The 14,613-nt window shown below is 47.5% G+C and overlaps 1 protein-coding gene across 9 annotated transcripts in view; it reads left to right on the top strand.

Moving 5' to 3' along the window:
• The window catches only part of SLC38A10 (solute carrier family 38 member 10), an 84,040-nt gene that overhangs the window by 31,309 nt on the left and 38,118 nt on the right, over positions 1 to 14,613 (top strand). For all 9 annotated transcript variants that reach the window (XM_077458707.1, XM_077458710.1, XM_077458709.1 and 6 more), the window contains exons 8-10: positions 6,504 to 6,606; positions 10,524 to 10,706; positions 13,026 to 13,137. In XM_077458707.1, coding sequence (XP_077314833.1) covers positions 6,504 to 6,606; positions 10,524 to 10,706; positions 13,026 to 13,137 — 398 coding nt within the window. The remainder of the gene's footprint in view (positions 1 to 6,503; positions 6,607 to 10,523; positions 10,707 to 13,025; positions 13,138 to 14,613) is intronic.

Here is a 14,613-nt window from a genome sequence, read left to right on the forward strand (position 1 = left end):
TTTAGTCAAAAGACTAAAACTAAATTTGAAATTTGACTTCAAAATGAACACTGGTCTGTAGTGTATGTTCATACCTCAATACCATAATTAATAACGTATTCGATTTTTCACTTCTGCAGTATATAATGAGCTTGGAAATTGTAGAGAAATGTTAACTAATGCATTACAATTTAATTACACTAATTAGATTGTAGACAACTAAAGTGAGATTTAGTCGACTAAAACTAAAACAATTGCAGAAGACTAAAATGGGACTAAAACTAAAATGATATTTTAGTCCTAAGACTAAAACTAAATCGATATTTGCTGCCAAAATTAACACTGGTCTTAACTGTTCGGCGGCCGTCCACTGTAACAAAGCCCTCGCCTCCTCCTAGTCCGTGATAGACGGAACACGGATACAATGCTGGGAAACTGAATTGGTGTTCCGTCTATCACAGACGAGGTTTTGTTACAGTGGACGGCTGCCGAACAGTTAAGACTGCATGACACAGCGGGAGACACCCGCTGTTTTGGTTATCAAAGGTGCAGGTGGGCGCAGTGAGGCTACAGATGGACACTGATGATACAGGTGGGCGCAGTGAGGCTGCAGGTGGGCGCAGTGAGGCTACAAATGGACACTGATGATACAGGTGGGCGCAGTGAGGCTGCAGATGGACACTGATGATACAGGTGGGCGCAGTGAGGCTGCAGGTGGACACTGATGATACAGGTGGGCGGAGTGAGGCTGCAGGTGGGCGCAGTGAGGCTACAGATGGACACTGATGATACAGGTGGGCGGAGTGAGGCTGCAGGTGGGCGCAGTGAGGCTACAGATGGACACTGATGATACAGGTGGGCGCAGTGAGGCTACAGATGGACACTGATGATACAGGTGGGCGCAGTGAGGCTGCAGATGGACACTGATGATACAGGTGGGCGCAGTGAGGCTACAGATGGACACTGATGATACAGGTGGGCGCAGTGAGGCTGCAGATGGACACTGATGATACAGGTGGGCGCAGTGAGTCTGCAGATGGGCACAGTGAGGCTACAGATGGACACTGATGATACAGGTGGGCGCAGTGAGTCTGCAGGTGGGCGCAGTGAATGAATGAATAATTTGTATAGCGCACAAAGCGAACTGAATCGCATCGAGGCGCTGTGAGGAGCTTTGTTGTCCAGCTTCTAGAAGAGGAAGGTCTTGAGTTTTTTCCTGAAGACCTAGAGGTTTTCTTCCAAGCGGATGTTGGCTGGTAGAGCGTTCCATAGCCGTGGTCCTTGGACAGCGAATCTCCGTTCCCCCTTTGATTTGTACCGGGATTTGGGAACGAGGAGGAGGTTTTGATTAGAGGATCGAAGACTGCGGTTGGGCGTGTAGTGTTTTATTTTCTCGAATGGGTATTGAGGAGCGTATCCATGCATGCATTTGTGGGTGAGGCAGAGGGTCTTGAATGTGATTCAATTCTTTACGGTTAGCCAGTGTAGGCTCCTCAGGCTAGGGGAGATTGATTCCCAGGGTTTTTTCCCTGTTATCAGCCTTGCCGCTGTGTTTTGGAGAAGTTGTAAGCGCGCAAGTTGATATTGGGGTAATCCTAAGTAAAGGGAGTTTGCGTAATCAAGTCGCAAATTAATGACGGTTCCAACTACCACTGCTTTGTCCTTCTGTGGGATGAACGGGATTAGTCTGCATAGCAGGCGTAGAAGATGGTGAGAGCCACTGACTACTGCTCCTATTTGGGCATCCATTGCCATTTGCAAGTCAAAGATGACCCCGAGACTCTTTGCCTTGGTCTTTGCAATGATGGTCTGCCCAAAAATGATGGGTGGTGTCCAGGGGATCTTGGTTTGGGACTTATGGTTTGCGTGTAGGCTGCAGATGGACACTGATGATACAGGTGGGCACAGTGAGGCTGCAGATGGACACTGATGATACAGATGGGCACAGTGAGGCTGTAGATGGACGCAGTGAGGCTGCAGATGGACACTGATGATACAGGTGGACGCAGTGAGGCTGCAGATGGACACTGATACAGGTGGATGCAGTGAGGCTGCAGATGGACACTGATGATACAGGTGGACGCAGTGAGGCTGCAGATGGACACTGATACAGGTGGGCGCAGTGAGGCTGTAGATGGACGCAGTGAGGTTGCAGATGGACACTGATGATACAGGTGGACGCAGTGAGGCTGCAGATGGACACTGATGATACAGGTGGACGCAGTGAGGCTGCAGATGGACACTGATGATACAGGTGGACGCAGTGAGGCTGCAGATGGACACTGATACATGTGGGCGCAGTGAGGCTGTAGATGGACGCAGTGAGGCTGCAGATGGACACTGATGATACAGGTGGGCGCAGTGAGGCTGCAGATGGACACTGATACAGGTGGGCGCAGTGAGGCTGTAGATGGGCGCAGTGAGGCTGTAGATGGACACTGATGATACAGGGGGGCACAGTGAGGCTGCAGATGGCCATTGTTTACCGCTTAGCTGCTGCATTTCCCACCCTAAGCTTATACACGAGCCAATAAGTTTTCCCAGTTTTTTGTGGTAAAACTAGGTGGGTCGGCTTAAACGGTAAGTCCCTTTTTTCCTAATGGATATCCAGCTGTCACATGACCCTGCTCTCTCCCAGCCTGTCTGCAGGGAAACATAAGCAGGAGGAGCTTCTAGTCCTCTGCTGCTGGTCACAAAAAAAAAATATTCAAGATGTTCAATGTGAACAAAAAAAAATGAAAAATACAGCCTTATCAATATATATCCTTATACATATCAATAAACTGTTTTAAATGGTCATGCAAATATATATTTGAAACCAAATCATTATTATTTTTTTGCAATAACATGGTGTGCTGTGTCACGCCCCTCCAGCCCATATCTTAGAATAAGAGGGAGGTGAAGCCACCATTATTCTACATGTAATATCCCCCCCCCCCCATATTGTCTTTAGCTGGGCGTGGAGGAGGAGGGAGAGAGTGGGCTGTCATTTACCACAAAGTACGCCCACATGTGTGACTCAATAGTATACTAAAAATGCTATAAAACTATCCCACTTTTGCGCAAACCAATCAATATTCGCTTATTGTCCTTTTTTATTTTTTTTTATTGATTATTTTTTTTTTAACCAAAAATATGTGGAAGAATACGTATCGGCCTAAACTGAGGGGGAAAAAAACTTTTTTGATATATATATATTTTTTTGGCGATATTTATTATAGCAAAAGTAAAAAAAATAATGCTTTTTTTTTTTTTTTTCCAAAATTGTCGCTTTTTTTTTTTTTGTTTATAGTGCAAAAAATAAAAACCACAGAGGTGATCAAATACCACCAAAAGAAAGCTCTATTTGTGGGAAAAAAAGGACGTCAGTTTTGTTTGGGAGCCACGTCGCACGTCCGCGCAATTGTCAGTTAAAGAGGAAGTAAACCCTGATGAGTTTACTTCCTCTTTCATTCCCTGCAAAGGCAAAGCATAATGGACTTCTATGCATCGCATCGCATCGCATAGTAGCCCATTATGTGTCACTTACCTGACACAGGAGCCAGCGAAGTCGCCGCTGTCCTCTGTAGTCCGCCGCATCCATCTTGCTGGTGGCGTCTCGCAGCTCCGCCGCTGTCATTCGGCGGAGCCGCGATGACGTCACTCCTGCGCATGCGCACGGGAGCCGACACGCGCGGCAGATCCATTGTTGGAAATGCCGCGCTCAGTGCGCCTGCGCGTCGCTGTCTACGGCGCATGCGCCGTAGACAGCGGTGCCTGTCTTCAGGCAAATATCTCCTAAACCATATAGGTTTAGGAGATATTTCTTGGACCTACAGGTAAGCCTTAATCTAGGCTTACCTGTAGGTCAAAGTGGTTTGTAAGGGTTTACAACCACTTTAAAGCGACGCAGTGCCGAATTGCAAAAAGTGCTCTGGTCTTTGGCCAGCCAAATGGTCCGGGGCTGAAGTGGTTAATGTTACTTAAAAAAAATAAAAAAAAAAATAAAACCTTCGGCCTATAGAAGCACTGTAATATAAATTCCAGTTTTGAGCGGAGTGTACAGATTTTGCAGCACAGTCCTGGTATATTCCGAGTAACCAAAGAGAACGAAAAGTGTCCCCATAGAAAATAATGAGGCTTTTTTTTTTTATTTAGGTGTTGCTTTTTTCACCTTTTACAATGTCCAGAGATGTTAATCCGGAGGAATTCATTAAACCGGAGAAATCTCGGAGATGTAATTTGCAGCCAGGTCTGGTGCAGCCGCTCTCTCTCTCTCTCTCTCGCTCTCTCTATATTCGGAAGGCACTTAACACAGCGCAGCCTCGGTGTCCCTCCACCCCTCCAGTCATCTGTCAGCGCCTGTGCTGGCCTCTCACATCCAGCGGCAGCTCATACATTTTCTCACACTCCGATAATGAAATGTTAACATTAACATGCTGCGGCTAATGCTCCATCGCAGCGGAGGAGAGGAGAGGGGGTGGGGGAAATGGGACCAAACTGGAAAATGTTTTTCTTGCAGGCAGTTCCTGAATACATCGGGTCTCTTTGTCATCTAAAATCCTAACCTGAGGCTCTAGGTACCATAACAGATCAACACCCCCCCCCCCCCCCCCCGGGGTACATGGGATGATGCTCTAGGTACCATAACAGATCAACACCGCTCCCCCCCCCGGGTACATGGGATGATGCTCTAGGTACCATAATAGATTAACACCGCTCCCCCCCCGGGGTACATGGGATGATGCTCTAGGTACCATAACAGATCGCCTCGGCTCCCCCCCGGGGTACATGGGATGATGCTCTAGGTACCATAACTGATCCCCACCGCTCCCCCCCCCCCCCGGGGTACATGGGATGACGCTCTAGGTACCATAACAGGTCACCACCGCTCCCCCTCCCCCCCCCCCCGGGTACATGGGGTGATGCTCTAGGTACCATAACAGATCAACACCGCTCCCCCCCGGGGTACATGGGATGATGTTCTAGGTACCATAACAGATCGCCACCGCCCCCCCCCCCCCCCCCCCGGGTACTTGGGATGATGCTCTAGGTACCATAACAGATCAACAACGCTCCCCCCCGGGGTACATGGGATGATGCTCTAGGTACCATAACAGATCGCCACCACTCCCCCCCGGGGTACATGGGATGATGCTCTAGGTACCATAACAGATCGCCACCGCTCCCCCCCACCGCCCCCCCCCCCCCCCACCGCCCGGGGTACATGAGATGATGCTCTAGGTACCATAACAGATCGCCACCGCTCCTGCCTGCCCGTGCCATTCTGCCGACGTACATCGGCGCGCCCTGGTCGGGAACCGGATAATTATCATATTCACTTGTTTTTTACATTTTTTTTTTTTTTTTTTTTACATTTCTTCGGCTACTTTCTTTCTGTCTTAGGCAAATGATGTCCTGCATCCCAGGTGTCTTCTGGAGGAGAGGCAGGGTTTTCTCAGCTAAGCACACCCTCCTGCCCTGCATGCATGAGCTAAGGGCAGATAGATTCCAGGGAAGAAAATGCTACTTAAATCCTCTAGATCAGTGTTTCTTAACCCCAGTCCTCGAGGTGCCCCAACAGGTCATGTTTTCAGGCTTTCCATTATTTTGCACAGGTGATTTGATCAGTTTCACTGCCTTAGTAATTACCACAGCTGTTTCCTGAATCCTGAAAACATGACCTGTTTCACACGGAGGCCGTTTTTCAGGCGCTACAGCGCTAAAAATAGCGTCTGTAGCCTGAAAAAAGCGGCTCCTTTCACTCCAGTGTGAAAGCCGGAGGGCTTTCACAGTGGAGCGGTGCGCTGGCAGGACGGTGAAAAAAGTCCTGCTAGCCGCATCTTTGGAGCGGTGTATTCACCGCTCCTAAACCACTCCTACCCATTAAAATCAATGGGGCAGCGTGGCTATACTGCCGGCAAAGCGCCGCTGTAGCGGCGCTTTGCGAGCAGTTTTAACCCTTTTTCAGCTGCTGGCAGGGGGTAAAACAGCCCCTCTAGCGGCCAAATACTGCTGCTAAAATGACGGTAAAGTTATCGCAGACGCCCACACGGCGCCAGTGTGAAAGGGGCCTTAAGGACTGGAGTTGAGAAACGCTGATCTAGTGCTTTCTATATAGTATGGGCACAGTTTGTCTGTTTTGCTATTTGCACCCTTTCAGGAAGATCACTCTGCAACAATAAGAACGCTCTGAGCTCCCCCACTTTTATCTGGCAAGTTTTGTGATTCCCGCCACCCCTGCCAAGACAGCACAATTAAGTCTTTGATCTCCCCGCAGACTACACTGTAGCAAAATGAATGCAGTCTGGTTCTGGGCCCATCCTCTCCCTCTCCCAGTCTAAGTGCTGCTATGCAGATCCAACCGGCTTGTACTGCAGTAGTTGTGCTTACTGCATAATGGGGTTGCTGCATACCCCAAGTTTGTGTTTCTATTATGAGGGGGAGAAACGCCAACATTCTACTTATGTTTTCCTCTGGGAATGTTGTTGAGAAGGTTTGTATGGACTTGACCTTTAAATCCAATGTATTTTCTCTTCTTCTAGCCAAGTCCTCCCCACATATGACAGTCTGGATGAACCTTCTGTAAAAACCATGAGTTCCATCTTCGCCCGTTCTCTGATTGTCGTCACCACATTCTATGTCCTGGTAAGTAGAAATAAAATATTTCATGTCCCTTTTTTTTTTCCACAATCGGCCCTAATCCGATTTTCTGATTGTATTGAGACTCGGTGATGTCCGCTATTCCCTCTGGACAGAATGAAGGGTACATCTAAGGGACCTTAATTTCAGCCACACCAAAGCTGTAAAGCATATCTAAACCCGAAAGCAGAAATGTCCAAGATTGTAGCTAACCAGTTCTCAGATGTGGTGGTTGCATTTGTTTTTCTTTTTTTCAGCCGAAGCTGAAAAATACCGCTTGCTGACCCTTATCTGGCACTTTTTGTGTACAAGTTTAAATCCATGTTCTTCGCTAGAAAATTTATTATAACCCCCCCCCCCCCCAAACATATATATTTATATTAAATATATATGTGTGTGTGTGTATGTGTATATATATATATATATATATATATATATATATATATATATATATATATATATATATATATATATATATATATATATATATATATTTTTTTTTTTTTTTTTTTTTTTTTTTAGCAGAGACCAATGGTGATAAAACTGAATTTTTTTTTTTTTTCATGTCTCGCGGTATTTGCACAGCGGTTTTGCAAATGCAGTTGTTTTTTTTTTGGGGAAAGAATACACTTTAAAGTCTCTCAAGGTTTTTCATTTTATTTTTCAATGATTTTTATTGAAAGTTTTTCTTACAAAACAGAAAGCAAGGTAACGAGAAACCATTTAGGATTTTACCAACAATACATAAATACAATAATGGTCATTTTGAGTATATAGGTACAATCACTTATCGTTGCATAGTAAAGCAAAAACAACCTTGATTATTGATGTTAGTTCTTTAAGTAATAATAATTAAAGCATATACTGTGTTGGTATTCAATCTAAGGTTTTTCACTTTAATGCATTGTATGTATTAAGGTGAAAAACCTTAATCTGTGGTGCAGCAGCCCCCCCCTTTTACTTAGCTGAACCTTATCGTTCCAGCGACGAGAACGAGCCCAGCAGCTCCAGCTGTTGTCTCGGGTCCTCATTGGAGAGATTAATAGCAGTGGGAGCCATTGGCTGTCAATCAAATCCAGTGACGCGCGTGCGGGGGAGGGGGGGGGGCATGCGAGTTCGGCTGTCTGTGTCAAAAGACGCAACAGCAGGACATGGGACCACGCCCGCACGAGTGCTCTTTGTGGGTGCTTTCGATACGAAGGAGGAGCCAGGAGCTCCGCCGGGGGACCCCAGAAAAGGACGATCGGGGCCGCTCTGTGCCAAAACCCTTGCACAGAGGAGGTAATAACTTGTTTGTTTTTAAGGAAAAACAAACCCTTACAATCACTTTAAGGAATAAAAAAAAAAAAAAATATTTACCCCAATTTTTTTTTGTATAATGTGAAAGATGTACACCAAGTAAATGGATACCAAACATCTCACGCTTAAAAATTGCGCACAATGGCACCAAACTTCGGTACTTAAAAATCTCCATAGGCTACGCTTTAACATTTTTTTTTTTTTTTACAGGTTACCAGTTTAGACTTACAGAGGAGGTCTTGTGCTAGAATTATTGCTCTCGCTTTAATGTTCACAGCGATACCGCACATGTGTGGTCTGAAAGCTGTTTACTTATACAGGCGCGACCCACATATGCATTCACTTCTGTGTGCGAGCACGAGGGGATGAGGGCCCTTTAAACTTTTTATTTTATTTATTTTTATTTTTTTTCCTTTGTTATTGTTTCTTTTCTTTTTACACTTTCCCTTTTTAGTTTTTTAGTTTTTTTTTTTGTTTGTTTGTTTTTTTAGCACTTTTATTCCTATTACAAGGAATGTAAAAGGAATGTAAACATCCTTTGTAATGAGAATAAGGCGTGACAGGTCCTCTTTACAGAGAGATTGGGGGTCTGTAAATCCCCACATCTCTCCTCTATGCTGGAAAGCCTGAGATCAAAAAATATAAATCTCGGGCTCTCCAGCAAAAAAGATGGCAATGTTTACATCTACCGGCATCGGAAGTGATGACGCCGCCGTTGGATTCATCTGCCGGCATCGGAAGTGATGACGTCGCCGTTGGATTCATCTGCCGGCATCGGAAATGATGATGTTGCCGTTGGATTCATCTGCCGGCATCGGAAGTGATGACGTTGCCGTTGGATTCATCTGCCGGCATCGGAAATGATGATGTTGCCGTTGGATTCATCTGCCGGCATCGGAAGTGATGACGTCGCTGGTGGATTCAGTCGCTGGCTCACCGATCGCATGGGAGAAACCGGAGAGGCACCGAAGGGCAGCAGGAGCCTCCTGAAAAAACAATCAAGCGGCTAAACAGCCGCTACGATGGATTTTACATGTGATGGAATCGCCGGCTGAAAAAAAAAAAAAAAAAGATACCCGAATGATGCCTGTAGCTACAACCACAATCCTGATAGCTCCACTTAAAGTCCAGGTTGTCATATGACGTCCTATGGGCGGTAAGTGGTTAAATCAGAGTTAATTCCTTATAGAAATCCAGTGTCCCCATAACTCTCTCTGTACTGAACTGAAATATCAAACCATGTTATCGGCTATTGGTTATGAAAACAAGGAGAGATGCTTGTGGTCCTAATCATGAGGGCAGTCCAAGGTGACAACGCTGCTCCTCCATAGATACAGTGAGTGAGCGTTGTCACCCTAGGACAGGAAGTGTGTTTACTGGCAGGATCACCAGGTAATTATGAAGGGGGGGAAAAAAGTCTTTAATCACTTTCCGACCACACTATAGCCGTAAAACAGCTACAACATGGGCTTCCAGTGCCAGGAGGGCGTCAATGGACCTCCTTTCATGATTTCGGCACGTTCTTTTAACATCGAGTTCTTCAGACTCTGCTGATCACAGAGCAGGGTAAAAGGCCAATCACAGCGGCCCTTTACCACATGATCAGCTGTCAGCCATTGACAGCTGATCACAGAAGTAAAAAGAAGCCGGTTGTCTGCTTTTTTTTTTCTCTTCATGCTGACAGTGTGAGGAGAAAGGAAGAAAACTGGTAACCGGTTTCTGTTACAGGGACATCGGTCCCACACAGTGCCCATCAGTGTTGCCAATCGGTGCCCTTTAGTGCTGCTTATCAGAGCACATCAGTTCCACCTCATGAGTGCCTCGTCACCAGGGCTGCCGATCGGTGCCTCGTCACCAGGGCTGCCGATCGGTGCCTCGTCAGTGCCAGCTCTTGGTGCCCTTAGGTGCCGCCTATCAGAGCCCATCAGGGCCACCTGTCAGAGCTGCCTCATCAGTTCCACCTCATCAGTGCCCATCAGTACAGCCTATCTGTGCCAGCCTCATCAGCGCACATCAGTGAAGGATAAAAATTACCGAATTTCAATTTTTTTTAGAACAAACTATAAAAAACTTTTTTTTTTTTCTGTTTCTTTTTTTCTTTTCTAAATTTGCGGCCTTTTTTTGTTTCTTTAGCAAAAAAAAAAAAAAACCCCAGTGGTGATTAAATAGCACCAAAAGAAAGCTCTATTTGTGTAAAATAAAATTATAAGAATTTTGTTTGGGTACAGTGTAGTATGACCGTGCAATTGTCATTCAAAATGTGAGAGTGATGAAAACTGGCCTGGGCAGGAAGTGGGTATAAGTGCCCAGTAAGCAAGTCGTCAAAAAAGAAAACTAATGCAGCCACCATCTCCAAAGACAGGTATTCTGCAATATTTGACATTTTTATTCTTGAGGAAAGATACACATATGCATATAAATAATGAATATGTGCCGCTGTGTCCCCAAGCGAGTGAAGCATGATGGACATAATTGGACCTGTGAAGCTCATAGTCAGAGTATTTGCTTCAACTTGATGCAGAGAACACTCTCTGTGGAACACAGCAAAATGATTAAACCTGCCCTGGGGTTAGGCTTTTAATATGAGTCCCCTGACTTTGGAGCCTTTTCTTGCATTTTTCCAGGTCGGTTTCTTCGGTTACGTAAGTTTCACAGAAACTATCGCCGGCAACGTCCTGGTCAACTTCCCGTCCAATGTGGTGACTGAGATGATCCGAGTGGGCTTCATGATGTCAGTGGCAGTTGGGTTTCCAATGATGATCCTTCCCTGCCGGCAGGCACTGAGCACGCTCCTGTTCGAGCAGCAGGTGGGTGTAACTATTAAAGTGTAACTCCAGCCCCTGCATATACTGGGCATGATTGCACACCCCTTCTCCCCCTGCATACAAAATTGAGACAATGTTTTATCTGTGTTTCGATACCCTAGGGCAAAGTAGTGTCCATTAAGCTGTGTACTGGGGCAAGGTAACGTCTGCTGAGTCTTTTTCTTTGGGGGGGGGGGGTGGCTAGTAGTGTCCATGGAGTCATTCTCTAAGGTTAGGTCAAGGTAGCATCCATTGAGCCATACCCTGGGGTTGGATTAATACCCTGGGGAGAGGTAGCATCCATTGAGGCATACCCTGGGGAGAGGTAGGATCCATTGAGGCATACCCTGGGGAGAGGTAGCATCCATTGAGGCATACCCAGGGGAGAGAGGTAGCATCCATTGAGGCATACCCAGGGGAGAGAGGTAGCATCCATTGAGGCATACCCAGGGGAGAGAGGTAGCATCCATTGAGGCATACCCAGGGGAGAGAGGTAGGATCCATTGAGGCATACCCTGTGGAGAGGTAGCATCCATTGAGGCATACCCTGTGGAGAGGTAGCATCCATTGAGGCATACCCTGTGGAGAGGTAGCATCCATTGAGGCATACCCAGGGGAGAGAGGTAGCATCCATTGAGGCATACCCAGGGGAGAGAGGTAGCATCCATTGAGGCATACCCAGGGGAGAGAGGTAGCATCCATTGAGGCATACCCTGGGGAGAGGTAGCATCCATTGAGGCATACCCTGGGGAGAGGTAGCATCCATTGAGGCATACCCTGGGGAGAGGTAGCATCCATTGAGGCATGCCTTGTGGCCAGATGCATACCCTGGGGTGAGGTAGCATCCATTGAGGTTTATCCTGGGACAAGGTAGCATCCACTGAGGTATACCCTGGGGGGAGGTAGCATCCACTGAGGTTTACCCTGGGGGGAGGTAGCATCCACTGAGGTATACCCTGGGAGGAGGTAGCATCCACTGAGGTATACCCTGGGGGGAGGTAGCATCCACTGAGGTATACCCTGGGAGGAGGTAGCATCCACTGAGGTTTACCCTGGGGGGAGGTAGCATCCACTGAGGTTTACCCTGGGGGGAGGTAGCATCCACTGAGGTTTACCCTGGGGGGAGGTAGCATCCACTGAGGTTTACCCTGGGGGGAGGTAACATCCACTGAGGTTTACCCTGGGGGGAGGTAGCATCCACTGAGGTTTACCCTGGGGGAGGTAGCATCCACTGAGGTTTACCCTGGGGGGAGGGAGCATCCACTGAGGTTTACCCTGGGGGGAGGGAGCATCCACTGAGGTTTACCCTGGGGGGAGGTAGCATCCACTGAGGTTTACCCTGGGGGGAGGTAGCATCCACTGAGGTTTACCCTGGGGGGAGGTAGCATCCACTGAGGTTTACCCTGGGGGGAGGTAGCATCCACTGAGGTTTACCCTGGGGGGAGGTAGCATCCACTGAGGTTTACCCTGGGGGGAGGTAGCATCCACTGAGGTTTACCCTGGGGGGAGGTAGCATCCACTGAGGTTTACCCTGGGGGGAGGTAGCATCCACTGAGGTTTACCCTGGGGGGAGGTAGCATCCACTGAGGTTTACCCTGGGGGGAGGTAGCATCCACTGAGGTTTACCCTGGGGGGAGGTAGCATCCACTGAGGTTTACCCTGGGGGGAGGTAGCATCCACTGAGGTTTACCCTGGGGGGAGGTAGCATCCACTGAGGTTTACCCTGGGGGGAGGTAGCATCCACTGAGGTTTACCCTGGGGGAAGGTAGCATCCACTGAGGTATACCCTGGGGGGAGGTAGCATCCACTGAGGTATACCCTGGGGGGAGGTAGCATCCACTGAGGTATACCCTGGGGGGAGGTAGCATCCACTGAGGTATACCCTGGGGGGAGGTAGCATCCACTGAGGTTTACCCTGGGGGAAGGTAGCATCCACTGAGCCATACCCTGGGGGGAGGTAGCATCCATTGAGTCCGGACTGCCTGAACTATGAAGAGACACCCAATGACATTGGGGCCAAAGATGGCTGCGCAGGAGACAGGCTGTGACTGTGGTAAAGCAGGAGACTGTGACGGCGCTGGATTTATTGGACAAATTTGTTTCGGAAGTAAGCACAACACTGCCATTACAGGTAAGATGGGAAAAAAACAGAAGTGGAGTGGGGTAGGAGCTCATGATTAGACAGCGACCCCGGTGACAAATAACGGTGCAGCTATTCCATATTTCGGTGACGGTGCTGATTTGCCCCCCACCCTCCTTATTCCGCTAATAATCGGGGGAACCTTTTTAACGCACATTATACAATGTTTCCCTTTCTCACAGCAAAAAGATGGCACGTTTGCTGCTGGAGGGTACATGCCACCCCTACGGTTCAAAGTTTTGACGTTAGTCGTGGTGTTCGGAACCATGATGGGCGGAATTCTGATACCAAATGGTAAGTGGTTGTAAACCATCGCACATCCCCAGTGAAGTGACTGGCCTCAGGTGATACACAGAGATGAAACAAATCCTACATAAGTCGTACCTGTTTATCTGCAGCCCTTTCTCCTCCAGATGTGTTTAAAGTACACAGATCAAAGTTTATGTCTCAGCTCCAGGAGGCAAGGGGGCGAGGGTCTAACTCGCGCACTGCACAGCATAGAGCAGGGAGCTGAGTGTAATCTCCCCTCTGAGGGGACTCTTGCTAAAGCATAGGAAATAGTTACTTGCCATTTGGCTGCAACGTAATGGAGACATGTCCCAGCACGGCTGCAGTCTCCTCTCCTCCTCTGATGTGTGTTCAAACAAAGCCGCCACGCACACGCATGAGACTGATGTCAGAGGGCGGGGGAAGGGGCGGGGTTTAAGTGGTCAGCACCGTGTGCGGACTCGGCGTCCTTGCAAACACACGGTACATAGACAATCGGGCTCACACCTGAAAAAGCTTAAAGCTGATACTCTGGGAAACAGACAGTGTCTATCAGAGCAGCTGAAGCAAGGCTGCCACAGGACACAGAAGCACTGGTGCAAGTGACGGGTTTACACAGGCATTTGCAGTACAGGAAAAGACTTATTGTTTAGCATTAGATCCATTCTATGCTGTCACTGTTTTTCCTACTATTGTTCAAGTAAATAGAACAGTTTTTGTGCTTTGCACTATGGCTTCAAGGCTTACTACTAAGGCACCATAACCACCCCCAGGCGCTGGGAACTCCAGTCATGCCTCCACATTGTCATCCTCTCCGGAGATACCTGACATGGCAAGCCAGGGTGAGTCTTTGGAACCGGCTGGTGGTGCAACTGCTTTTCACACTTCAGCCCCTGTGTATGTAACTGAAAATGTATTTTCCTCTGCCCTGCAAGGTTTAGAAGGAAGATTAGCTGCTTTAATCACATCCTCCATTGAGGGGGATAGGAAGCCTGCTAGATCCCTCTCTCCCACTCCAAACACTTTACCAGGGGAACAGTGGTCACAGGATGAGGTATTGCCCTCAAACGATTGGGAAAAAATAACAGATTATTCCTCTGCGGAGGTAACAACAGCTGATGTTTTGGCTTCACAATCTGAGGTACAAATCCTTACGGAAATGGTTCGCTCCACTTTCATGCTACCCCTAACAGAGTCAGCTGACAGTCTGGTTTCTTCTTTGGGTTCTTTGCATACTTCAAAACCGGTGCATGCGTCTCCTGTCCACGCATTACTAGAGAAACTTATTTATACCGAATGGAATCATCCGGATTAGCATTTTCTCCCTCGAAAGAGATTCTCAGTTCTCTATCCCATGGAGGAAAAATTCACCAAAAAATGGAAAGTTCCAGCAGTAGATGCTGCGATTTCCAGCGTGAATAAAAGTTTGAAAAAAGAACTAGAACTAAGCCAAAACTAAGTTTGGGACATTATATGAGGCAATAATAAATTAAGTACCTCCAT

The sequence above is a fragment of the Lithobates pipiens genome, unplaced genomic scaffold (genome assembly GCF_037356315.1).
Source record: "Lithobates pipiens isolate NorthernLeopardFrog02 unplaced genomic scaffold, aLitPip1_a1.2 Scaffold_28, whole genome shotgun sequence".
Lineage (NCBI taxonomy): Eukaryota > Metazoa > Chordata > Amphibia > Anura > Ranidae > Lithobates > Lithobates pipiens.